Here is a 27,006-nt window from a genome sequence, read left to right as displayed (position 1 = left end):
TTAATATAGTTTCAAATTTAGTTGACCGAGTGTTTTTACTTTCTAACAAAAAATTTCATTCGAACAATTTAAAAATTATTACTAAAATTCTGAAAAAGAATAATTATCCATCTTTATTTATTAAAAAACATATACAAAAACGTATCAATAAATACAAAAAAGAGTATAATAATTCGAATAAATTAGAAAATCAAAAATTACCTACAGTCGCTATTCCTAATAATTACAACATCTTTAGAAAATGTTCATCTGTGTTAAAAAAACATAGCATTATGCCTATCCCGTTATTACAAAAACTATTACAGGAGTTTATCTGTGTAGGAAAAGACGAATCGGATTTATTAGACAACACTGGTATTGTATACAGTTTTAACTGCAAACAATGTTCAGCAATCTATATAGGTGAAAGTAAATGTTCATTAAAAGTTAGATTAAACGAACACAAAAAAACATTGATTCAGATACAGTAGTAGCCATATATAGGAGAACGTTCTCACACGAATTCGACTGGAAAAAAGCTATGATATTGGATTATGAAAAAAATTATAAGAAATGAAGAATATCCGAAATGTTACACATTGGCTTACATAAAAATACGTTAAATAGAAAAGAGGATATACAATATCTTAGTCACACCTCTAAACCTTCATTAAGATCGATAAGGAAGGGAAAATAGATGAAGAGTATATATATTAGTTGAAATACTTCGTTTCTCACTTTAATTTTGACTGTGCTATGATTTATTCGTTTTAGCCTATAATAATTTGACTACGAGAGAAATCAGGTATACTCATATACTTATAACTATATACTTTTAAAATTACTTGTGTAAACTCTATTGTTAATAATTTGTTATGTTTTTTTTATTAATAAAGCCTGAAGAGGTCAGCAAATGTGCTGACGAAACGTTTCTGAATATAATTAAAACTAAGTGATTTTCTACCTATCACTATTTCCCTTCGATCCATCATTACAAAATTTATCATTTAATAAAAAGAGTTGATAATATAAAAAAAGCTTATCCGAGCAACGTAGAAACTCATGGCCGACGAAAATGACTAAAAATACGAGTTTTTATTGACTTTTAACGCTCTTTACCGCCATAAAAATTATTCAATGGTGTTGCTAACTGCTTTGTTCGTTTTAGAATTGTCTATTATAACAAAAAAAACATTTAAAGATACAAAAACATCACCAGGGAGACCCCAGAGCATTGTATATGAGAAAAAAGACGGAAATATACGATTTTTATTTATTTTTCTGTCGTTGAAACTATTTACTGTGGTGAAAAGCACATTTGATAGAAGTTGAATTCGCGTACTCAGCTCACGACGACTGTAGATGATCAACTGATTAATATTAACGCGAATGATAGTAGTCATAATCAAGAAACATAGACGAGGTTTCTTAAACAGCTACGATTCTCTGAAACAGTGTGAACTGTATTCGAATGTAAACATAAACACAGATTCTTCAATTTCATATTATATAGGTTTTACGATATGAGAAAAGAGCTATCAAATTTTCTTCTTTTTTAACTTTGGTTTTCTAATTATTCTTAACATTTTTTAAAGAATACATAACTAATAAATTTATTTATGTATTACGTTAATATTCTGTTTGCACAAAATCATACATTTACATGTTAGTAGTATAGCAATGTATGTTTTGGGCCATGAGGAGGCCACCTGGTTGGAGAAAGTCTCTAGGGATCCTAGTGAGATAGTTTATGAAAATTAAAATAGTTATAAAATATTATTAATAAATTAAAATGTTAAACTGAAAATGTAGAGAAAAGGATAATTAAAAAAATGAAGGGATAGATTAGAGAATCGAACCCGTGTTCTCTGGGTAGACAGGCCAGTGATCTACCACTAGAGACACTGTTACATGTACATTGCAGAGCCCTTATTGTGTATATTTGTTACACAAATAGTATAGAGCCCGCAGTATTAGCGCAATTAAATCTACCGTAATCATAAGTTTACTATGGCGAGAAAGATTAGAGAACAAGAGAGAAAACGAAAATTTGACCTTGTCTACTTCGGGTTGGTTGGAGTAGTGAATGCAGGCGGCCGAGCGAACCAGCGTTGGATGGCTTCAATCAGCAGGCGTTCAAATTGCGTACTTTGCACGAAGGGTAACCTCCCTTGTATTGCGAGAGGCAGCTGGACGAAGACTCTTATCGCTTGTGGTCCTGTCCTTGTTGGCCTCTTTCTTCAGAGATGCACTCGCTATTTTCTTCTACCTCTCGCAGCAAGGTTCAATGTACAACAATCGAAAGCTCGCGGTCACTCATTCTCTCGCAATAACCTACTGAGACGCTCTTACAAGGGCAGATGAAAAGGAAGTGAACGACTAATTGTTGGCCGCGGCCTTCTCGTAGTCCTCGGTTCGCGCTATCTTTTATTCCCACTTGACTTGAAATTTTTAGGCAACATGTGATTTAACACTTATCGATCGTGCATTACACTCCTGTTTAGAACTGCTTAATGCGTACGCTGTCTATTTCTTGCTCGCTCTCTCTCTTATTCTTTCTTGAACTCACTATTGGAGCCCGTCGAAGCTCTTCGGCCAGTCCTCGACAATCAACGATGATATAACGAAAAGTCAAGTGTTAGACGCATTTCTAATATGCGCCCAACGCTTGTTACTGTGCCTTGTCGATAAAAGGGGGAAGAGACAAACAAAGAGCAAGCTTACTGCTCCGTCACATGTTCAATATTTAAAATTCGAATATGGTTATACGATTCGATTACTCTTATAAGATTTTCTAGATTTATCGACGTGTGAATGTTTTTAAATATCGCTTTGTATTGTTTTTATTTATTTATTTTTTATTTATTCATTTATTTATTTTTTTAATGTACAGTAGAGCAAAGCTTCAATCGGTTCAACATCGCCTCATCCGATTTCTTTCGAATTTCGAAAGTTTTGGTAAGGCAATGCATCCTTTATCACATGACTATTCTGGTACTGCAAAATACCTTAACTTTGATTCGGTAGCATCATATACTGAGTATCAGACAGTATTGTTTTTGTATAAGCTGTTCTCATAAGAAGAGGTAATCTTAGTCATGTGTCAATGATTGATCGTGTTTGTTTGGTTGTAAATAGATTGTCAAATCTACTTGGAAAACAGTCCTGCTCAGTGCGTGCATTCAAAAACGCAATTGGTTTATAGTTATTACGTTATTGTTCATTTTTATATATTATTGAGGTTGACATATTTTTGTATTAGAATTAAATTATTAATCTTTACATCTTTCTCTTTGCATTTTACTTATTATATTATACGTATATTGTTTATTTTAAATCGTTATTTATTGGTAAAAATTGCTAGTGATTAATAGTCCCTTTATATTATATTTTTAATATGTACGAGGGTGGTCCGATAAGTACTTAGCCTCACCGCCCGATGGCGCCACTCTTGCAAAAGAAATATTCTGTCACGTAGTACAACCTTCTCTATGGTTACTGTCAAGATTTCAGCCGGATCGGAGCTGTAGTTTATTCTTGAGAGTGTGTGAGAGCAAGTGTGTCCGTTGATTTTTGAAAAATGGAAAACGAGCAGTATCGGTCGGTGATTCGATTCTTGTTTTTGGAAGGGAAATCGCGCAGCGAAATCAAAAAGCGCTTGGATGCTGTGTACGGTGACTCTTCTCCTTCGATGGCGACCGTCAACAATTGGTTTAACGAGTTTCAACGTGGTCGCACGTCGATTTTTGAAGAGCCACGTCCAGGTGCTCCGAAAACGGCTACCACGGAGGATAACGTGACAAAAATTCACGATCTCGTATTGGTAGATTGACGATTGAAGGTGCGCGAGATAGCTAAGATCGTAGGCATCTCAAAAGACCGCGTGGGTCATGTCCTGCATGAAATTTTTGGCATGAGAAAGCTGTCGGCGCGATGGGTGCCGCGTTTGCTCACTCCGGACAACAAGCGCAACCGTGAGACAATTTCAGAGCAATGTCTGACGCTGTTTAAGCGCAATCCGAAGGAGTTTCTGCGTCATTTCGTGACAGTCGACGAAACATGGATCCACTGGTATACACCAGAGACCAAGGAACAGTCGAAAAGGTGGACCTTACCCGGCGAAAGTGCTCCGAAGAAGGCGAAGACTGCCCCATCGGCCGGAAAGGTGATGGCCACCGTTTTCTCGGATTCACAAGGTGTGATCTACATCGACTATGGAGAGGGGCAAAATGGTCACAGGGCTGTACTATGCCGAATTATTGGGCCGATTCGACGTCGAATTGCGGAAAAAAACGGCCCCATTTGGCGAAGAAAAGAGTGCTCTTCCACCATGACAACGCACCGGCTCACACCTCCGCCGTCGCCATGGCCAAATTGGTCGAATTAGGCTACGAACTGCTACCCCATCCACCGTATTCTCCAGATTTAACCCTGTGCGACTTCTTTTTGTTTCCAAACTTGAAAAAGTCACTCGCCGGCCAGAAATTTGAGTCGAATGAGGAGGTAATCGCTGCCACGGAAGCCTACTTTTCAGACCTCGAGTAAACGTATTTTTCAGACGGGTTAAAGAAGTTGGAGCATCGCTGGGCCAAGTGTATCGAACTAAAAGGAGACTATGTTGAAAAATAAAACGCCACTTTTCCAAAACTTTCGTTTTTCTTTTGTAGGCTAAGTACTTATCGGACAACCCTCGTAATTTGAAATTTAGAATATCTGTATTTATTTTCATATTACGAGAGATCTCTTCTGTAAAAATAAATTTAAAAAATGTATAAAATTTGGTGTTTTTTTCTCTAATTCAGTTAATGTTTGGGTAAATAGTTCCGAATTTACTATTTTTATTTTTATTTCTTTATTAGGTAAAACTTTCAGCGAGTGTTCATTTTTTGTAATTTGACCTAAAAGAGTTTTTAGAGGTCTAATGTTTAATACACCACTTACGAATATCGGCAGTAATTTTGCTGATTTAGTAACTACCGGCGTTGATTTTGGTGTACTTACATTTTCAGTTCCTTTGTTTTTATTGTCTTTTTTTTCTTTCAGCACTTCCAATTGATTATTAGATTTGACTGTATTGCTGAAATTTTCAAGCCAATAATCGTTAATTTCTGTTGCTTCTTTACTTGTTTTCTTTATATAATTTGGCGGTATTTGTACGAATTGTTTATTTGCAGTCATATTAGCTGGGTTTAGATATGTGAATATGTTATTTTCTTGCTTGTTATTATTAAACTACCTGAAAATTTTGCTTTGCAATGCTCGCATTTTTAAGAGCTTTTGATCAATCTTCCGTACATAACGAGGTCAAATGAACAACTGTAAAAAAAGAAATGCTCACTGTTAAATAGTCAGCATTTCTCTAAATTTCACATTGCTATTGTAATAACATTTATTTATTATCTCAATATGTATAGACAGATTGTAAATAAGCTAGGAGTAATAAAAAAAGTGTACATTTTTTGTTTGAATGGTTTTGTGTTTAGTTACATAATGGTTAACTGTATTGCCTAAATTAGAAGCATCATTTTTATTAATTTATCAATTATTATTAATTATTTTGAGCATGTTCAACCTTTTGGCCTTGGTGTTTTGATAATTTGATATAATTTGATAATTTGATATGCGTGTTTATTTTTTTTAACATTATTAGAGCTGGTTTGTTTTTGTTTTATTAGCAGTTCATTTAATAATTTATTTTTGAACATTTTCTTTGTTAGTTGAATTTAAATTTATTGATCAAATAAATACAAAGTTCATGAATTGTTCCATGTATATTTTTAATTCCCTAAAGAGGTAAACAAATTATCTGTACATAGGCTGGATACATAAACAAAACTTACATACTACAAATAACAAAATAAAATTAAAATATATATGTATATACAGGGTCAGCTATTTTAATCGATCCACTCAAATATCTTAGAAAATGATCGGTAAAAAAAGTGGTTCATACAAAAATTGTCGCGGACGAAAAAGGCCGTCTAACCGTAAAGATGGTTTTGACCTTGAACTTTTCTTCCGAGGTCAAAGTGTTTTTTTTTCAATGGGATTCCCTATTTTTGACACTGGATTCAGAAAAAGCGAGAAATTTTACGTCCAAAACCATATTTTCAAAATTATTTTAATTCTTTTACAGGGTCATATCAAGGTCACATGCTAAAAAATACTGTGGTTGCTATTTAATAGCATTTTCTGATAGTCTTCGTGATTGATGTACTTTCACAAGAAATAACTTAAGAACTCAATAACCCAATAACTTAAAACCAATAACCAATAAGTAAGAACCTCGATAACTTAAGAACCCAATTACATAAGAATGCAATAACTCAGGACCTAATAATATAAGAACCCATTAATTTTAATAAACCCAATAACTAATAACCCCAATAACTTAATATCCCAATAACGTAAGCATCGATAACTAGAAACCTAATAACCGAAAACCTAATAATTCTGTTACAACAGTCTTACGACGCATCCTTTTTATAAAATGCACATTCGCGAAATTCAAAGCTACTAAACTATTCGCACGTCAGAAAAAGCTAACTAAACGCGAGGTAAATGACTCTCCGAAATTAAGCCTTACGACGCATCCTTTTTGTAACATATGCACATTCAAAACTGCTAAGCTATTCACACGACAGCAAAAAGCTGTCGAAACACACTCCGAAACTAAGTCACCAAAACGCAAGAATTTATAATCAGCGAAAACAAAATGTCACACAATATCGCAATACTGACCTGAAAAGAGCTATAACACAAAGCAAATAGCAAAGATTTAAAATGTTTAGTATGATCAAAATACTTACCTTGAGTTAATTTTATTGAACCTGATGAAAACTTTAGTTAAAGTATATTTTAAAACAAAATTTGATCTTTAATTCATCTGCGTTTACAAAGTAAACGAAACGTAATTTTTCATTCTTAAGTGTTAAAAATTAACTAAAAGTATAATATTTTTTTTAAGTTTATATTATTTACGTTAATAAGAAAAAGATAATTACTAAAACAATTTTTTGATTTGTAACGTTTACGTATAATATCTCAAGCTTAATAATGGTAACATAAATATTATCATTAGATTGATTTTTTTGTATTAAACGTAATTTAAGATATCCTCTTATATATAATTTAAAGGATTACTCTTAATAAATTAAGACTACAATCTACTATAAAATATAGCGTTATAAAATATTAAAAAATAATATTAGTCAAGTATGATCAGCGTATGGCTTGTGAATAAAGATTTCATAAAAGGTTTGGGAACTTTATTACGCGGTAAGTTTTATGATAAATAACTAAGGATAATACATATAAACAAATTAGGATATAAGCGTGCATTGTATAAAATAGTACGATTTAAGGGCGTGGACACATAGAGTCCAAAACAATATAATGTAAATGTAAATGAACGAAATAACTGACAAGCTGTGCAAGGGGCCCTGGCAGCACCATCTGTGGTTTATCAGATTTTTGGTGCATTTTCAATGTAAATACTTTGTTTTGGCTTCTATGTGCGTGGAAGTCATGACTAACATCGGTACTGCCAGCGCCCAGAGCTAATGTGTGAAGTTTGGTGAGCATGGCTAGCCATACTAGGTGGAACACAGCTCTTAACCCAAAAATACATTACTTAGTTCATTTAACTGAATAGAGTTCATAAGATATTTCGGTAAGTAATTATAGGTTATGTTCACCTTTTGGACTGAACTAATTTTATTTGGTTATTTAACACAGCTTTCAGGTGAAGTGAGAGATAGCAAGTCAAATATTTTGTCCAAATGGGCAAAAAACTATTTTTTAGAGTATTTTTTAGCGAAAAAATGCATTTTTAGATTATGTTTACCCGTCAGGCAAGACATTACACTAAAATACATCTTTTACATTATTAAACGTACCTATGAAATAATTGGAGAGACAGCGAGCTATGTATTCAGTTCCAATTGGCAAAAAGCATGATTTATAGGATAGTTTTCGATGAAAAAATCAATATTTTGAGGTTATCTTAATATATTACTTATAAATATCATATAAGTGGTACTGTGTATCGGTAATTACAGAAAATTTTGGTCGCTGATCACATTTTTCGGGATATTTATAACTTTTGAATGGAATAAAGCCTCCCAATGGTCGAATATAATAAAAATTTGCAGTTTTTTCAACTTTTAGGTTAGTACCACCACTTCTAAAAATCTAAAAAAATTCTAAAAAATAGTTTTATCAAAACCAAAAATTTTAAGACAAGTATGAAAAAAATGCATAATAACGATTTTTTTACGCCGATTTGAAATTTTTAAAGATATTTTAAGGTTATGTTTGAGCTTAAATAGATCTATTATTAATTTTGTTTGATACGCCTTAAAATTTCCTTCAATCTGACGTTGAGTTTGTTCAAATCGGTTGAAAATTTGCAAAGGTATGGCCAAAAAACGAAAAACACGTTTTTTGAGGTTAGGAGGCCTATATTTGGTCTAAGGGTCTGAAACTTTCCGGGGGGAAAGGGACGGAATCCTTGTCTTCGGACAAGACGAACAAATTGGCAAAATTTTAGACGGCTAGATTTTTAGGCCAATTTACCATGCTTATCCTAGATAGACTCTTTTTATCTTGAAGTTGACGGAGGAAATTTTGAACATCGAATGTAATATGATAGGAGTAAGAAGCTTGGGGACTCACGTTAAACAAGCACCCCGGTGAGAGGCTAAAGAACTTACATTAAACAAGTACCCGGTGAGAGGCTTGGGGACTCGCGTTTAATTTTTTCATAGTCTTCGTCACTTTGAATTATTAGGTTATTAGGTTCTTAGTTAAAAGGTTTTGAATTATTTGGGTTCTAATATTATAAGGTTATGGGGTCTTTAGTTATTGGGTTCTTAAGTTATTGAGGTTATTGTTTTTATTATTGTTTATTGGTTTTGTAATAGCGTCGGCCTTCAATGCCAACAATTCCGCTACTATTACCAAATTATTTAAGGGGAGGGCAAGGGAGGTGGTGTGTCTCTCCTAGCAAAGCAGGAAAGAGAAGGTGTAGACACAATGATCTTCACACACACAGTTTCATTAATCAACCGTTTATTACAGCTGCACTACCTTGAGTATCGACGAAAATACAAAAGTTACCTAATACTAATGATATAAAGACTTATGCTAAACGAGGTGACCGGCACGTAGCGCCATGTCACCTCATTAACCGGCTCAAATTAAACTATATAACAACGAAACGTTGCGCCGGCTCGTAAAAGCCTGGCGCCGCACATAAACCGCGAAACAATGCCGAGGAAACAGAGAGAGAAAAGAGAGGAGAGAAAACTGAACCTGACCAAATGTGATGGATGTGGCAGGTGGGCTGCAGGTGTGTTGATTGGCGCAAGATGTAGCCCAGTTCTGACGCTGTCATGGCTCTCACACTCTCTCTGATTTATGATAGCAAGAATGGCGACCCCTGAGGACTTCTGGTGCGGCCGATCTCTCAAGCCTGCGTCGATCTAGTGTCGCGAGTGCGTGAGAGTTGGCTTCTTACGCCTTCCCCACTACTGTTTTCCTAATCGGCAGCACGCGGCACTGCCCAGCGCGACAAGTGCCGCGCGCCAAGCCTCACCGAACTACATATTTTCTTCTCTCTCTCTCTCTCTCTCTTACTCTTGATGTTTCTCCCCATTTCGCTTGCTCGCTGCTGCCTCCTCTCTCTCTCTCTCTCTCTTCTAGCAGCAATGCTGGAAAGAATAAAGGCAGGCATCAGACACGTAAAATAACATGCGTCTGATGCCAGCCGTGCGCCTTCGCCTAGGATAGAAAGAGAAGCATGTACACGGTCAGGCCATGACCAGCCTACACCGTCACAGTTTTTAAGTAATTGGGTTATTAGATTATTAGAGTTATTAGTTATTGGGTTATTGGGTTGTTACGTCCTATTAATTGTGAGACGCGAAAATTTTCTATCCTTTTTGGGTTGTGATTTCTCACTTTACCCGGGTAAGGAAAGATTGGTGTTGCTTATAAATACATATTTTTCTTGAATCTAAAATCCAGTATTCAAGCGCCAATCCTTTCAGAAGGCTATGTGAATACTTGATAAAAGATTCCACTTCGTCCTAGAAAGATCCTAATGATCCAAGTTCTGAGCGTTAAACTAATGTATCAAGTCTATCCAACTCATTTTTCAACGAGAGGACCCAGCGATACGGAATTGGGGAGATGAATTTAAAAAGGGGAAGAAATGTGAAATATAAATAGTTGAAATAAAACTTACTGTTTATTTTAGGTGGAGTCCTTTAAAAAACATAATTTAACTAATTATAAAACTTGAGCCTTGCACGCTCGCAAAAATTGAAACTAAAAACTAAGTTTCCAAAAAAAGTATCCTTGGGCTTCTGAGAGAGAGTGAGTTCTGCGAGTGTGGCACTTTTTGCTGCGAGTGGCGTAGCAGTTGCAAACAGTTCGCGCCTTACTTAGCACATTCCCTCGAGATGCGCTATTTTTCAAAATAAAGCCGTAAGGGCCTCTGAAGGATTTGGGTATGAAAACTTTAAAACTGATTGGTGAAAATTTTCCCGTAAAAGGGAAGAGTACAAGTTTTCTTAAGATAGATGGAGTTACTCATGCCAAATCGCGTATAAATGTACTATTGTTTTAAATTTTAGCGTGCAATGTCTTAACATACTTTTATTACTTAATTATTATCTATTATAAGTCATTTAATATTGTAAAGGGGTGAATGCTCCGTATTTTTAATTCGATTATTTACCCGCGCGATTGCATCGAAGAGCGCGCGGTGCTGTCGAAACGTTCAAATTCATTAATCGGAGAACAGGAGGGGACGGGAGTCAGTCAACCAACTTGCTACTAGTGAGAAATAATAACAGGGAAATTATAATCAGTATCACAAGCGTATTAGTTTATTTCCCTATTCTCTACAGTTAGTGTATGTGTGTTGCTCACACTTTTCCGCTTTGAGGGTGGCGCAGCGTAATCAAACATTACCACCCCTCTCTCTGGGTGCCAATCAGTTGGCATAGCCCACTGTCTTTCACTCCTTCGCTTTCAAACACATTGGAGATCCGGAAGTCAAGTTTGCTACGACATCCCTGACGCACACAGCGAGTCGGAACCTTTTTGATCTAAGGCCGCGAAACGAAAGGAGTACCGATCTTTTCACAGTTCGACCCTCAAGGAGAGCGGAACTAAAGGCTTAACCCTCGGTTTGGGCGCGACGGGACTCTAGTTGCCCCAACGTCTACTACTACGTCGGAAGCACGCAGCATACAAATCTTACGAGATTTGCTTGACCTGGTACCACTTCCCCGCAGAGGCCAACCCAAATTGGGATGTCAGAAGAGAGACTCAGCCAGGACAGCCAGAGGAAATTCCTAAGACGATCAACCAACTAAGCCTCCCCTCCTGGGCTCGCATTCGAAGAACATCCCACCCTGCGTACCTGTATTAAGGGATTTCTCCCACGACTCAGGGGTCCATCGCTTCGACGTACCGAGGCACGTTTTCCCATTGCGTTTCGGTCATCCCCGCTCACGCTGGTAGGTATTCGTTATTCGAAAAGGTTGTGTCCTGATCTTTGCCGGAGTCTCGGATTTCGCTTTCTATGGAAGGCTTTTATGACTCGCTGATATTGATCTCTGCTCTTTCGATTAATATTTTCTGACTTGGGTCGGGGTGCGGGGTCCCGCCTAGCCGACAAGGCGACTCCCCAGGCAGTTTTCAATATTCGTGCCAGTCATGCCACTCATTCGAATCAATTTCCGAAATCCAGGCTCAAATCAGGTGTTTTAGCGTTCGAAATTAGCGTTCAAATTGTGTTTTCTCACACAAAGGTGTCGGGCCTTACTCCCGGAGCTCGAGGCAAAGAACTTTGGGTGGTTGCTATGACTACGGTCACGACTCTTTACCCACAATAGTGGCACCTACCGATTGCCAGTCGATAGGGAGTAATTTCTTATCTACCCGAATTAAATTCGGATTGCCGGAACCATTGGTCCTCTGCAACTAGCTCCCGGAGCGGTCTCCCGTCCTCTAAGAGGGCGCGCGGTACCACAATCCCGAGAGATTTCCCCTCAAGCGAATCCCGGATTTTTGCTTTTCTGGACTCGAGTTGAGCTCTTGGGGTGTAGTAGACACCGCGATGAATGTTTGGGCGTTTACAGGCCGCACCTCACCACATGTTTTCATGGTCGGTGTTATTTCTTTTGTTTGGCCGATTGGCCTTTTGCCCTAGGGGCAAGCGTTGTGTGTTTTGCCTACTGTTTCTTTACTGAAACAGCGTTTTCAGCCCCACCACGTGAAGGTACACATCCGCATTTGTGATTGCAAGTCTTCGTTCAAATAGACATTGCATTCACTTCGGGTCGACTAGCATTAGTTGCTTGTCGAGGGCAATCGGTGACGCATTTTGTACTTCAGCATTTGCATTTGCATATGCCCGTACAGGTAAGAGAAGTTTACGACATCCTCTCCCAAAACAACAAGTCTCGTTGTTTTGAGAAGTCTCCACTCTCTGTTGAGGAAGACAATTACTGTCCGCCGCTTTGACAAAAGATTTTTGCACAAAGTGACCTGACCAGCCTCGCGGCTGGCCATATGGTGCACTGTGTACATCATCTATGTTTTTGCTAACCGGACCATAATCGAGCTTCCTGAGAGCGTCGTGATTGCAACCGCCCTCTATTCTCTACAGTATACTTGGCCCGCGTGTTTATGTTTACAAAGCGCGCGCGCGTCAATAACATGCAGCGTCGGAGCGATCGCAGCTCTTTGTTCGCCGGGTTAGCACATGCATGCTACCGATTCTTACAAAGTACGAGGGATTAGCAATTAGTTTCGCGCAATCGCGATTTAAAGCTGGCCAGCTTACCTTCGTATCGGTCGCACTACTCGCAAGGGGAAAGGAGACAAGTTCGTTATCGTCAGTCCTTCACAGGAGAAGTCCGCTCTTGGTTTCGCCCTCAATGGCGAAACTCTTCACTCACGCTCACTTACACACACTCGCTGCCACAGCGACGAAAACAGTTCTCGCGAGCTCGGAGGCGTCACTTCTTACGACTCGGAAAATCGGCTGGCTCACTTCTTATTCATCGCGGAAACTTTGGCGGAAAAATCTGGCTTATTGCTCAGCGGCTGGATGCTCGGATAACTTACCCTCAACTCGTTCATTTATATTCGCGCGCGTTCCGTCCCGTCTCATACCGAATTCCCTTATTTCATTTTCCCCAACCAGTAAGTGCTGCCCTCGCAAGCAGCCGCATAGTTAAGGTGATAGCGCTAATAAGACGTTTACCGTCACAGCCCCCTTCTAGTCTGGATCTATGGGGTCCTTGACGATAGAATCGTTAGCGCTATTCCTTTCGAGGTTAGGAGGGTAAAGGTCAATAATAAGGTCATGTTCTACGTGGTATTTCATACTTTATTGTGTATAATCTGGGATCGGTCCTGCCCACGGGGGCAGGGATCTTCTTCCAGGAGGGTCACCGGGTTACTTCCCGGCCTTCGTCGTCCAGCTTAGGGCGTCCGCGTGCCTCCCAGCTCAGCCTCTCGTTGACCAGGTCGATATGCTGCCGGACACGGGGACAACGGTCCGTGCGGGTCACCTCGGGGTAGTGGCATACGTTGCACCCCTCCGCCTGGGCTCGGGATAAGGTACCCCGAAGGAGATCTCGTTCCCTGGGGGTCAGCAGCAACCTATCGCGCCGATTCGAGGCGGACCACAACGGTCTTTCGACCGTGGGGTCCTCACCCGTGGACCCCAGCACGAGGTTGATGTGGACGTGTGGGTCCAGTTGCTTGACCCCCATTGCTGCCATCCACGTTTACCACCAAGTTCACCTCGCACGTTCGTTGGTCCTGGTGTGCCGCGGCTGCTGGTCCGACCCCTGGATTTGCGGTTCGCACTTCGGTGGATGGAGGCTGGGTGGGGACTTTTGGTGCGCCACCGACCGGGTCGAGGGCCTGGCGATGACGGCGCTGCACATCCTTTAGTGCTTGCGCGAACTGGCGCCGGCGGGACACCACCGTGTTCCAATGTTCGAAGTCACTGGGGCGGTGTCCCGCGGCCGTATACACATCGAATTCCGCGTATACGGCCCGTTGGAATCCGTTAAGGGTGGTCCAGCCTTGCTCGACCTCCCTTAAGCCCTCCACTATTTCTTCCCAGGTTCGTTCACCAGGCGAGGATGCCTGGCTGGTGAACCTGGGGCACCAGGTCGCGCTGATGGGGGCGCCCTCTGTTTGGGTACCCACCGACGTTTGTGGAGCCCTCAACGGGATGGCTCCCGCTGGGGGTCCGGGTAGCGGCGCAATACCCGGTGTTGACGATGTGGTGGTGGTGGTCCCTTCGTCGGTGAGCTCCTCTATCAGTATGGATGACGATCTCTCGTGAGCTCACATCCGTGCTTGCTTCTCTTCCTCCCTCTTTCCACCGAGGAGGTGTAGGGCGGCGTGGATCACGCCCTCGACGGCGGGGCCCAAGTTCAGCCCAATGAGAGCGGCCGCCGCCTGCTCAAATTGCTCGAGCGAGATCTTCATCCTGTAACAGTTTTACGCATCAGTATCGATAACCCTTTCCTCGGGTATCGAAGGTTGGCGCCTGTTCGGCTGCTCAGGACCTTCTTCGCTGGGATCGAAGGTGGGGTCCTTTGCATCGGTCTCCCAGGTGCTTCGTTCGCAGGACCTCATGCATCCTTTTCACAACGACGGGAAGGGAGATATGTGGATTTTGTCGATTCGATGGGGTTCGGGTGGTTAGTACGTTCTTGCGAGGTCTTCCTCGTGGGCACTTTACCGCATTATTTGACGGGATTATTATCACGGTCTTATCGAGAGGGTTAAAAGGGGCGTGACGAGGGTGGCTCAACCTTGTCGCGTTATCGTTCTGAAGTGTGTCATCCGTGATAACGACGGTTCCCTCGGTGGCAGGAGTATCGTCGTCATCTCGCTGTCGGGTTCCATCTTCTGGCAAGGTATCCTCCTGTCCATAGTAGGGTTTGAGGTCTTTGGCGTGAACCAATTCCCTGACCTCTTCCTGCTGGTTGGCAAGGCGGTACGAGTTGACTCCGAGTGCTTTCGTGACTATGCAGAGACCACGAATTTTGGAGCTAGCTTTGCGGAAATACCTTGCATTGCACTGGATAATACGCGATTTCGTTTCCATACCCAGTCTCTTTCTTTGAATCCGGGGGCCCTGTGCTTGGCGTTATAATACTTCGCCTGCCTAAAACTCGTCCGAAGCGATTTCTTGAGCTTGTTGAATAACGAACCGGTTATTCTTCATATACTCGTTCCACTATCCGATTCGAAGCAAACCTTCCTCTCGGGCCGCAAGCTCGTCCATTTATCTCCGAAGGGTGTTCGGGGCTTCCGGTTGCCTACCGTAGTTGATCATGGCAGGGCTGGTTCCCGTGGAACTGTGGATGGCAGTGTTTAACGCGAACGCGAGTACAGGTAATACTCGGTCCCATTCGTTGTGATTCCCGCGTAGGTACGAGGTTATCATCGTCTTCAGAGTTCTGTTAACTCTTTCGGTAGGGTTAGCTTGTGAGGTATAGGTCGTCGTAAAGGTCTGGTTTATCCCTTGGTCTCTTAGATATCCGTCTACAAGCTGGTTACGGAATTCATTAACCGACAGGAAGAGCTTATGCGCACCGAAGCGCAGGATCACTCATTCCCGGAGTTCCTTCGCGATCGTCTTACCATTGGCACTACGTATAGGTATGCACTCGACCCATCGCGTGAATAAGTCGATGAATACTAATACGTATTCGTGTCCACGGGGGCTCCTTGGAAAGGGTCCGTCAATGTCGCCCGCCACCACTTGTCAAGGTGTGGTCAACATCCGATCCCTCATGAGTCCGCGCGGCAGTCGTTATCCGACCTTACATCTGACACTTTTGAACATAACCTTTGACGTCCGCGTACATTCCTGGTCAATAGTAAGGTCTTCACACGTCCCAAATGTTCAGCGGTTTCAAGGTCGTGGTTCTCGAACAGGACCGTCTTTTGGTCTTCCGGTGGCACGACAAGCTTCCAAGTGTCCTCGTACCCGTATTCGCCTTGATAGTCACAACTTGACTTTTGGTGATACATCACTTTGCCAACTATTTTCCAGTCCGGGTAGTCTTCTGGGTTGTCCTCAACGCGTCGGAACTGTTCCGAGTACCAGGCTTGCTCCCCTCTCTTCGGCTGGTCCATTGCATTAACCTCTGCCTCCGCGGGCTCAAAACCGCGCGATAACGCATCGGGCAGTACGTTGTCGGCCCCCTTTCGATACTCTATCTCGAAAGTATGGCCTTGGAGTTGCAAGGCCCATCGGGCTAGACGTCCTATTGTGTTCTTCAAATTGTACTGCCATTTCAAACTGTTGTGGTCCGTTACTACCTTGAATCGGTATGCCTCTATATACGGGCGGAACTTTTGTATAGTTCATACGACCCCCAAGCATTCGCGCTCCGTGGCAGAGTAATTTTGCTCCGCCGGTTTAAGGACTCTGCTAGCGTACTCGATGATTCGGTCTTCGTTTCATACTCTTTGAATCAGGACGGCTCCGATCCCCGTAGCGCTAGCGTCTGTTTCCAAAACGTACTGCCCGTCGGGTTCCGGTAATCCGAGGCACGGTGCGGATATCATGAGTGCCTTAAGTTTGGCCTTCGCCAAACTTAAGGCCTTCTTTTTGGTTCTTGGTTCTTGGTCTGATCTCCACAAGTATTCGAATTTTTTTCCCGTTAGTCTCGTTAACGGTTGAGCGTGCGTGGCGAAGTCACTAAAGAATCGGCGGTACCATGAACCAACCCCCAGGAAAGTACGCAGCTGTCGCACATTTCCTGGTCGGGGGTACTCCACGATAGAGCGCACCTTTTCAGGTTCGGGCCTGATACCCTCGCGGTCAATCAACAAATCCAGATATTTAGCCTCCGGCTTGCAGAAGACGCTCTTCTCTAGATTAATCGAGAGTCCCGCCCGACATAACCTATCCAATACGGTTTTAAGATGTTGTAGGTGATCTTCGAATTTGGACGATACCACGATGATATCGTCCAAATAGGCGAAGGCGAAATCGCTAAGCTCAGGTCCGATCACGCTATCTATTAACCGTTGGAAGGTGGCGCCGGCGTACGAGAGACCGAATGGCATTCGTACGAACTGGAAATGCCCCAATCCGGGTACGGTAAAGGCAGTGATAGGTCGAGATTCGGGTTTGAGTGGTATTTGGTGATACGCGCTACTGAGGTCGAGTGTGAAGATATAGCGTGCGTTTCGTAAGCACCTCAATATATCTTGCATAAACGGTAGCGGATACGCGTTTGCCTCGGTGACCTTGTTGACCTTCCTGAAGTCTATACAAAATCGATACGAACCATCCTTCTTGCGTATCATAACTACTGGGCTCGAACATCCGCTATCCGCCGGCTCGAACACCCCTTGGTCTAACATTTCCCTTACCAACCTGTGCATTTCTTGCTCGACCTTGTGCGACACTGGATAGTAGCGCTGCTTGATCGGTTTCGTATCACCGACCCGAATCTCGTGTTCAATGCCTTCCGCACATCCTAGTCCTACGGGAGTCTGCGATAAGGTCTTGCTGATGGTCCTCTGCAATATCGCCTGTTGAGAGGCTGTTACCTCGGCTAGTCCGATCGTAGCTAATCTCGTACCAGCCTCTAAACTAGCTACCTCTAGCTTCATCTTGGTTTGTGATTTCTGGAGCAGTAACATATCATCGTCAGAGTCAAGTACCGCTCAAAACAATCTAACGAAATTCACTCATAGGATATATTTATCGACGAGGGTTGGGAGTATTGCTACCCTCGTCGCCATCGTCATATCTCCCACGGTGAACGGCAACATGGCGTGGCCAACGATTGTCAACTTACGGCCATCTGGTAGTCCTGCTGTACCCGCGTGGGTGGTATCCAACCTGATGCCTAGCACAGACGCTATCTGTAGAGCATTACTACCCATTTCTGTGATGAAAGCTCCCGGATCATAGAGAGCCCTTATCTGGAAGTCTCCTATTTTCACCGATAGCCACCAGCGCGTTTCTTGTTCCGGGGAATATAGCGAAACAGATTCAACGGTTCCACAGCCTTGCTCTATGCATTCCATAGCGCTACCCACTGTGCTCTCGCGTGGTAAAGTGACGTCACTTGTCGTTCGAACCACTTCGGTTCGGACTATTGGGGTCCCATGGGAGTACAACTTGATGGTTTATCTGCCGTTACCATCGCCCCCGGGGGCGTGGGCGATTCATTCGCCACCACCTCGGCCGGTCTTTGGTCTTGGGCTTTACTAACATCAATACCCTCTTTCTCCGCGTTCACTTTACCGACGCTTTCATCATTGGCATAACCAGGGACATTCTCGCTCTCGTCGTCCAACACACTCGCTACTATTGCTACTGACTATGTTGGCGAAGGCCGCGAGATTTCGTTTACGGGGTTTGTTTTAGGGGACAAAGGAGTGGGGTCAACCCCACCTAACCACTCCTATCCTCGTTTCCCTTATTACATTGAGGACAGTACTTTTTGCTGTATCCCAATAATCCGCACTCGATACACTTGAGTGGCTTAGAGAAGTCTCTCTCCCGCTTTCGAGGAGCTTCTGGCTTCTTGGTGCGGTCCTCCGATGTCAAGTCAAACGAAATTATACTTCATCCCTTTCGACATTTCCTTGAGGGATACTAGCACTTGGCTTAGTATATCGGCGGGTGGAGCCTTCTTCTCGCCATCAACTGCCTCGAGGCTTGGACCAGGCGTCGCCCCCCGTGGCGTCGGTGTGTAGATGACCTGGTGCGTTACCTTCTCAAGCACTTTCTCCATACGATCTAACTTGTCGCTGACCTCCGGCTTATCGCTGGACATCGCTGCCACTTTACTCTTGCGGCCCTTGCTTCCATCAGCGCGAGGGTGGTGCGCTAACTCCGGGTATAGAGGTGACCACCCGTTCTGCCCTGCTCTGGTGCAAGCTGTTTTGTACCGCCATGGCTAGCGCTGTCAAGGTTCGTATGGACCTCACCTCGGACCTACGCACTTGGCCCTGAATGTCCGGGAGGAGGTTAGCGTGCAACAGGTTTAATTGGCATTCAGGCGCCATCTGGGGGTATAGTCGCTTCATCAGGCCCATCATGTTGGCGATGTCAAATATAGAGGTTCCCATTAAAAAAATTTCTTTGATCTCCAAATGACTTTACAATTAAAGTTCCAGATCAAAACTAAATTTACAGTTAAACGGGTCCCTTCGACCGCGACATCTTTTGTTTTAACTATTTTTTTATCGATTATTTTCAAAGATATTTGAGTGGATCGATTAAAATGGGCCACCCTCTATATGGAATACATATAATAGAAATTCTAACATTTTTATAATAAATTCTTATTGACTAATGTAACGGTCCAGTTTGATTTGCTACTTCACATGTATGCCTAAATGTATTAGGGCAGTTATCAAAAATCAAAAATCAATATAAAGAGCGTGACGTTACAAGCGTGGGAAATGTATTGTTTGCGATGTAAAATCAATGATTGCAAAGTTTTTTTAACGATCAAAAACATTTTTTCAGTCAATTTTCATGCAAAAATCTGAAATCTTGAGTTATTATAATTATTCAATACGTATTTGTTAACTTAATATAATTTGCAACTAAATATCGCTAGTAGTTTTGCAGTAAATAAATATGATGCGAATTTGAATATATAACAGCGATCCTAGCACTTTAAGAAAGAGAATCAAGAATTTGACAGTTGATAACTAATTTTTAACTGAGTTATGAATAAATAAAAATAGTTATAATTTATTTAAGCAATTAAAATTGCGTTGCGAGCTAGCGATTCAACTGTACATACATATAAAATTACTGATAACGTTTTCAACCCGTTTGTTGATTTTATGATGGCAAAAAGAATAATTTGCGAATTAATCATTTAATTATTATTGGAAAACTGTTTGTTAAATTAGTGATTTTTATTTTAAATAATTTTCCCCATATCACGAGTGATTTTTTTATGTAAAATTTATCTGTAAAATTATTGTAAATTTGGTGTTAACCACTTATCTAACTTTAATCGCTTATAACTTTAAGATGCGATTTTTCCTTGAAAAACGGTTTATCCTAAAAATTTGTCATCTTCGAATTGATTTTTTAAGTCACCAACTTTTCGAGTGAGGTATTTCCCGACAAAACCTGTTCAAAAATTGTGCGAATGTCAATAGAGCTTCGCAGTGTCAACCAAGCGTAAAAAAAGGAGCCTCTTTCACGAGTATAAATTCGCTCGTCGCTGCAGCAAGAGGACTTACGATCCTGCCTTGCTTGACAGCGCGAGCACTGTTTGAAATTAAGACTCAGCTATTTCCTGAGATCAAATTTCATTATTCAGTGGTTCACTCTGCTATTTCCTTTCATCTAAGATAATCTAATAGCTTAACTCGTAAACTCTCTCTCTTATGAGAAAAAAGCAACCTTAAACTATCTCCTTTTATCTTTATCTTAGACTATCTGTCAACAAAATTAATATTGCCTAGAGATTGGACTAAGTATTCGTTGCGGCGCTGTCGGACATTTCCTCAATAGATACTACAGTACTTAGTTGTATTATTTCCAACGGCCTGTCGAAGCAGCGAACTACGCGGAAACAATATCAATCACAAAGTACCTTTACGTGTCAACTTCTTTCTTGTTGTCGGAAACACGATTATAAATATATCTTAGATTCCGAACTATATATTTACATAACGTAGGATAAAGATCAAACGTTACACTAATAATGTTTTGGAAGATTATTTTCAATTCTCAATGCTTCTATTGTAATGTTTTTTTTGTATCATATTGTGTCCATGCCATAATTTTCGATACTTTTTCATGTACTGTCTTCCTATTTATTTTTTTCTATATTTAATTGTGCAGTAGATTGGTATAGTTTCGTTGAGCTTACCATATAATAGAGGATAAGCTCTGGTTCGGGTGATCATGGGAGACAACAAAAGAATTTATTAAGATTTAATTGGACTTCCCGAATTATATTTTGCGTACTAACTCATTCATATTATAAAAATTTCTATATAGTGACACACTCTTGCAGCTACTTTAACATTATGGCGGCAGTTTTAATGATTAATCAAACTAGGAAGCACGGACTTAATCACATTGCGAGGCTTTGAGGTTCATAATGCCATGATTGCGATTTTATTCCATTTTTAATCTTCATAAGAAAGCTATGAAATTCACCTGTATGAGAATTATATCCTAGGTACTACGATTATTATAGTTATCATGGTTATTGTTTCGTATACATATTAAATATTGTGCGTACATGTGAAAGAAGAAAACTATTGTAAAAAATTAGAATTATACTTATTTTGCTTAAGTCCTTGAATCTTTGTAACAATGAATCATTTATTTTTCAACAGGGATGGTGATTTTGAACGAGCATCTAAAGTATTCCTCACAACAGATTTACTTGGACAAGTCTATTTCTGTTATCTAATTAGAAATCAATCTCGTCTTTTTTTAGCAAGAATAGAAAAATCTAATGATCCTAATCAAATTATTTTAGGGATGCTTTATTCAGTAACAGCTAAAGATGCAATCAGTTTACAGGTATTCTATTGATATTTATTTTTTATCATATCTGAGGCCAGTATTATAACATAGTTTATTCTATTAATAATTAATGAAATGCAGTGCCGATGAATAGCTGTCACCCACCAAAAAAAATTTGTCACAAATGTAAAGTCCTATATTTATGTGATAAATGAATATACCGATACTAGTAATTAAAAATTTGATTTTCTCAATTGAATAAAGCAATACCTTTCATATTCCGTTAGCTTTCTATTAAAAATTGCGTTTTTTACATTAATAAATCGAATCATTTTTTTCTATTTTTTATCCCTCATAAAAAATATGTTCTAACTTTCGAAAAAGTAAATCTGTTTTTTTTTTTAAATAGGTAGAATAGATGTACATTTGTTTCCTCTTTAAAATGAGCTCGAAGGATCCTTTCTTATCGAATCAATAAAAAGTTCATTTGTGTTAATAAATCACTTTTTTCAAGTTTGATTATCTTCGGACATATATACTATGAAAAAAAACTTCAAAGAGAAAAAATGTTTGCTTTTGCATGTGGAATAAATATTTACTAAAAAGAATTAAGTTTTGGAAAAAAAAACTATTTTTGTTTTTAACGTCCATTATAGACGGATCTAGAAAAGTTTGAATTTTGGTAATGTTAGTATTGAGTGGGAACTAACTTATGTACGCAACTATAAATCAAAATTTTCATATATTTTTGCTTTAACTATAGCAACAAAAAATTTATCTTCTATTAGTGAATCATCACAGGAAATTGTTACGCTCTAAAATCGCAGCTCTAAACACTCAATACACGCGTCTATCTGATACCTACGTACCTTAGTACGAGTGAGACGACTATTTAGAGAGAGTAATAAGGTAGGAAAGGGCGCAAGTAAAAGTAAAATGACCGGCTCAAAAAAATGAGTGTTAAAGAGAGAATAATATGAGATGGCTAATAATTAGAATAGGCGTATACGTGGAAAGAATGATGAACTTATGCTTTTCGTTTGATGAATTAGAAACTGTCGGAGTGATGAATGGAATAATTATGCGTTATTATGACTAATCAGTATTGAAATTACGTGGAAAACAGCGCTGATAATTTAATAATGACACCCATGGCCAACAAACTCGAAAGAGATAGAGAGAGAAATTGACGTACAAACGATAAGTCACTGCGCTTTACTATTACCTACTTCCTGCTAATCACGTTATGAGCTGACATTTTCTCTTATGTTCCGAGCAAAGACAAGATGAGACATTTTATATGCACAGGAGGATGGCTGAAACTTCTGAGAGGTGATGAGATTTTCCCTTCTTTGAAAGTAAACGAAGAAGTAGTGAGTACCATCGGTGAGTTGTAGTCGTGACCAAATCTGCGCGAATCAACCGTTTCCGATTTCTACTGTGATCGACCCGACTTGTAATTTTTGGGACTGTGGATTGTGATTACGTCGCGAAGCGCCTAACGTAGAGAAGACGAGTCAGATGTTACAGGAAATAATATTAGATTGTTTGATTGTGGGTATAAATCATGTAAACAATCGACGTCTTAGTGATCTCACGAGTCAGGCCAAGGGAACAGTAAGGGGTTTGAACCTCGGATTGTTTGAAAATTCCCAGACGTACTCTAATTTACAACATAAATAAAGTTCTCAAGCATGGTACTATTGTTTATAGAGATAGATGAGACAATCTAACAGTGACTCCTAAGCTAAATAATGAATTTATAGTAAGCTACTCTTGATCCCTTGATCCTCTACTATATACGAGTTCCTAGATTAATGATTATTGCTAGATACTAGACTATGGATCAAATTAGTTTACAAATTAGTTTACATAGGAATCATTTAAATGTTATTTGTTATTTGAATAATAATATTATATAAACATTACACATTTGTAAATCGATATGTTATTACAGTCTATTTACTGAATGGGTATGAGTAATCCTATGACTACATTTCATATATATTACATATAAGTAAACCGATATAAAAAATTTATTATATACAAAAATTTTTTTCATATAAATATTTTTATAACACTCGCTGATTATACATGCAGCTTTTCCGAACGGTTTCATTCATCATGAGATCAAGCCACGGTGAAAACTGAATTAATGATTTGATAAAGTGAACTGTCAGTAATATTGGATGATGCCCAACGCTGCTTTACTTAATGATTGACTTTATAAGCTTTGGTTACTGAAGTGACCTAGCATAAGAAACACAATTCTGATATATAGTCTTGATATCTTGTCTTTCCGCACTGTAACTTTCGTAGTCTAGTATCTAGAAATAGTCATTTATCTAGGAACTCGTATCTAGTAGAAGATCGAGGGGTTAAGTAGCTTGCTAGTTGCAAGAGAGTCGGGGGCTCCTTCTTTGGAACAGTTCGAAGAACTGAACTGAAAGGGTTAGTCCATCGATTTTTATAATTCCGCTTTTTTATCAGGAGCGCTCTTGCTCTCTCCTAAGGCTCTTGTCTTAGAGGGTAAAAATCATCCAGTGGTAGCGTAGCTAACAAGATATACCAACGACGTCATGGCGATGTTGTTAAACACTTAGTTTCTTATTGAAATTAATGCTAATTAGAGAAAAAATGTAATGTCAGATTTGGCCAGTGTAACGAGTAATAATGTAGAAACTTCTTTTACATTCCCAGATGATATTATTAACAAAATGTAGCGTATTAAACAACCAACTATAATAAAATTAGATTCAAGGTATCAAAATATTTTGTTGTCGAAGCAAAAACAAAAAAGCCAATGAACCAAACAGATATATACTCGATCATTGGCGATTCAAAGACGTATGAACACTCGTATCTTTCGAGATATTTAAAATTGTTAAAAATAATTGTTTTGGGCGAAAAATTCATTGCACGCTATGTATTTAAGAAATTAAAATGTCTAACAAGTGTTTCGTATTACGCTCGAAAATAGCTGCAAAATGATTGTTGTGACAATGTGTATATAATTGTTTGAGTGTGAAATTGAGAGTATAAAGAATTGATGATAAATAAAAAAAAAAGAAATTTCAGACTGAAGATAAAAATACATCTATCTCGTACGACTTTATAAATAATTCTTGAAGTGTTTTTATATATTTTATAAATACTTTAATAATTATGTATTGTAACGGGGGAGATAAATCTGAAAATGAGAAATTTATTTAAGAACAAACTCCCACGATGCAGAGCAAACCGCCGCTCTATTAAACACGTATGATAGTACGTGTATTCGCCTTAACGTCAGATGATTTATCCTAGTTGTCTTCTATCGAACGGAGTTGAACTCACCTTAAGTCACGTGTTTTGTGACACTTGATGAGTTTTAAGTGTGAGCGACTTTACTCCTAATCTTCTTAATCCCCTAGATGTAATTGGATTAAAACCTAAGCCTTTTTCAATTACTTAAGCTACTAGGAAAATTAAATGACGAAAATCGGCGAATAAATTTAACAGACTTTAATTAATAAAAATCACTACAGTCTTTGTAGGGCCGAAAGACTAACGTACGCGAATAGGATTTTACAATTAGTATTATTCGGTGAGAAAGAGAGAGAGAGAAGATTCTAATATTACCGCGAACTAACGCTCGGCGCGAATATACAAAATATGGCTATCTCAAATATACAAAATACCGAAAGTATTTTGTATCGCTTAAAATGACGGGAGGTGCACCTACCATGCGGTGCAATTACGGTGATCAGCCGTAATTGTTGTTGTAAAATTTTAACTGCCGCTGCTCCTCAATTATCAGCTGCTCCGCCTTATATTTCCTCTATCAGCTATTATCTACTGCTTCTATACCGCTGCTTTCTGCTGCAATATCGTCGTTGCACACCCGCACGTATTTGTCCCAGAGAAAACTATTTATTTTTGCGAATGAAAGTGCAAAACACAAATCGGCGGTAAACTCGTGTAAACAGCTGAGGCGTAACTGCTTATCCAAATGATCGCGCGCCCCCTCTCTCTCTCAATAAGTCGAACTAACGCGCGAGAAGCAGAATCGCGAACTGTTCGATTAATTAAATCGACTACCGTTGCAGTATTCGAAATTTTTGTCCGATTGTTTTTCACTATACAGGCAGGAGTAAAATGTGACTAAAAAATGTTTTGAATTTTGAAAATTTAATTATTGTTAGGAAAAATTGAGAGAAATGTATTAATTTTGTATACACATCATTGGTAAATTTTTTTTCCATTTAGATACAAGACTTTGAAATTTTGCTCGCATGATTGAATTTTTTTTAAATCGTAATTTAGGAAAAGAGCCTGCTTGTAAAATTTTCTTAAATGCTAACCGCTAAAGAAACAAAAAATTTCTGTTATTTTAGCATGAGTGACCTATCGGTTTTAGCAGAAAAGCTCAAATTGTGCATTCAGCCGAGTTACAGACAAAGTCCCGAGCATTTCCCTATACCACGACACTGTTAAATTTTTCAAGGTCAAAGCTTCATTTTTAGGTGACTTAATACGAATTCTACGTCAGAATTCTATGATAACCTAAACTATTGAAGGTTTTTTAACCTAAAATTGTATAAAACATTACCTTTTGGTTACTTAAGAGTAATAGACACCAACATACGAGGTGTGTTCAAAAAGTAAGGTGACTTTGTATTTAAAAAAAAATATTTATTTATTTATCAATATTTATGTTGCCCCCTTCAAAGTAATCCCCCTCAGATACAATACACTTATGCCAACGGTTTTTCCAATCCTCAAAGCACTTCTCATAAGCACTTTTCGATATAGCCTTGAACTCTTCCAGCGATGCAGTCTATATCTCTTCAATCGTTGCAAATCTCCGTCCTTTCATAGGTCTCTTCAGTTTTGGGAACAAGAAAAAGTCACATGGGGCCAAATCCGGTGAATATGGTGGCTGAGGCATGATTGTGGTGTTGTTTTTGGCCAAAAAATCTCTCACAAGGAAAGATGAGTCAGCAGGGGCATTATCGTGATGCAAAAGCCATGAATTGTTTTTCCACAATTCTGGACGTTTTCTTCGTATTGCTTCTCACAAACGGCGCGTAACTTCAAGATAATACTGTTTATTGACCGTACGTCCATATGGTAAGAACTCCTGATGCACCACGCCATGGTAATCGAAGAAAACAGTGAGCAAAACTTTGACCTTTGATCGAACTTGTCGTGCTTTTTTCGGTTTTGGCTCATCTGGGCTCTTCCATTGGGACGATAGGACTTTGGTTTCGATATCATAACCATATACCCATGATTCGTCACCAGTTATGACCCTTTTGAGTAAATCTGGGTCATCGTTGATGTCATTCAACAGTTCTTGAGCGATGCTCATGCGACGGTTCTTTTGGTCAAAATTTAGCAATTTCGGAACAAACTTCGCTAACACACGTCTCATGCCCAAAACGTTCGAAAAAATTTCATGGCACGAGCCAAGCGATATACCAACATCCTCAGCAACTTCTCTGATAGTGATT

The 27,006-nt window shown here is 39.7% G+C and overlaps 1 protein-coding gene across 4 annotated transcripts in view; it reads left to right on the top strand.

Moving 5' to 3' along the window:
• LOC131675389 (anaphase-promoting complex subunit 1) overlaps positions 1 to 27,006 on the top strand; it is an 896,320-nt gene that overhangs the window by 289,764 nt on the left and 579,550 nt on the right. For all 4 annotated transcript variants that reach the window (XM_058954365.1, XM_058954368.1, XM_058954359.1 and 1 more), the window contains exon 8: positions 21,379 to 21,568. In XM_058954365.1, coding sequence (XP_058810348.1) covers positions 21,379 to 21,568 — 190 coding nt within the window. The remainder of the gene's footprint in view (positions 1 to 21,378; positions 21,569 to 27,006) is intronic.

The sequence above is a fragment of the Phymastichus coffea genome, unplaced genomic scaffold (assembly GCF_024137745.1).
Source record: "Phymastichus coffea isolate CEN01 unplaced genomic scaffold, Cenicafe_Pcof_1.1 PCOF00001, whole genome shotgun sequence".
Classification (NCBI taxonomy): Eukaryota; Metazoa; Arthropoda; class Insecta; order Hymenoptera; family Eulophidae; genus Phymastichus; species Phymastichus coffea.
This window is presented reverse-complemented; position numbering and strand designations above follow the sequence as displayed.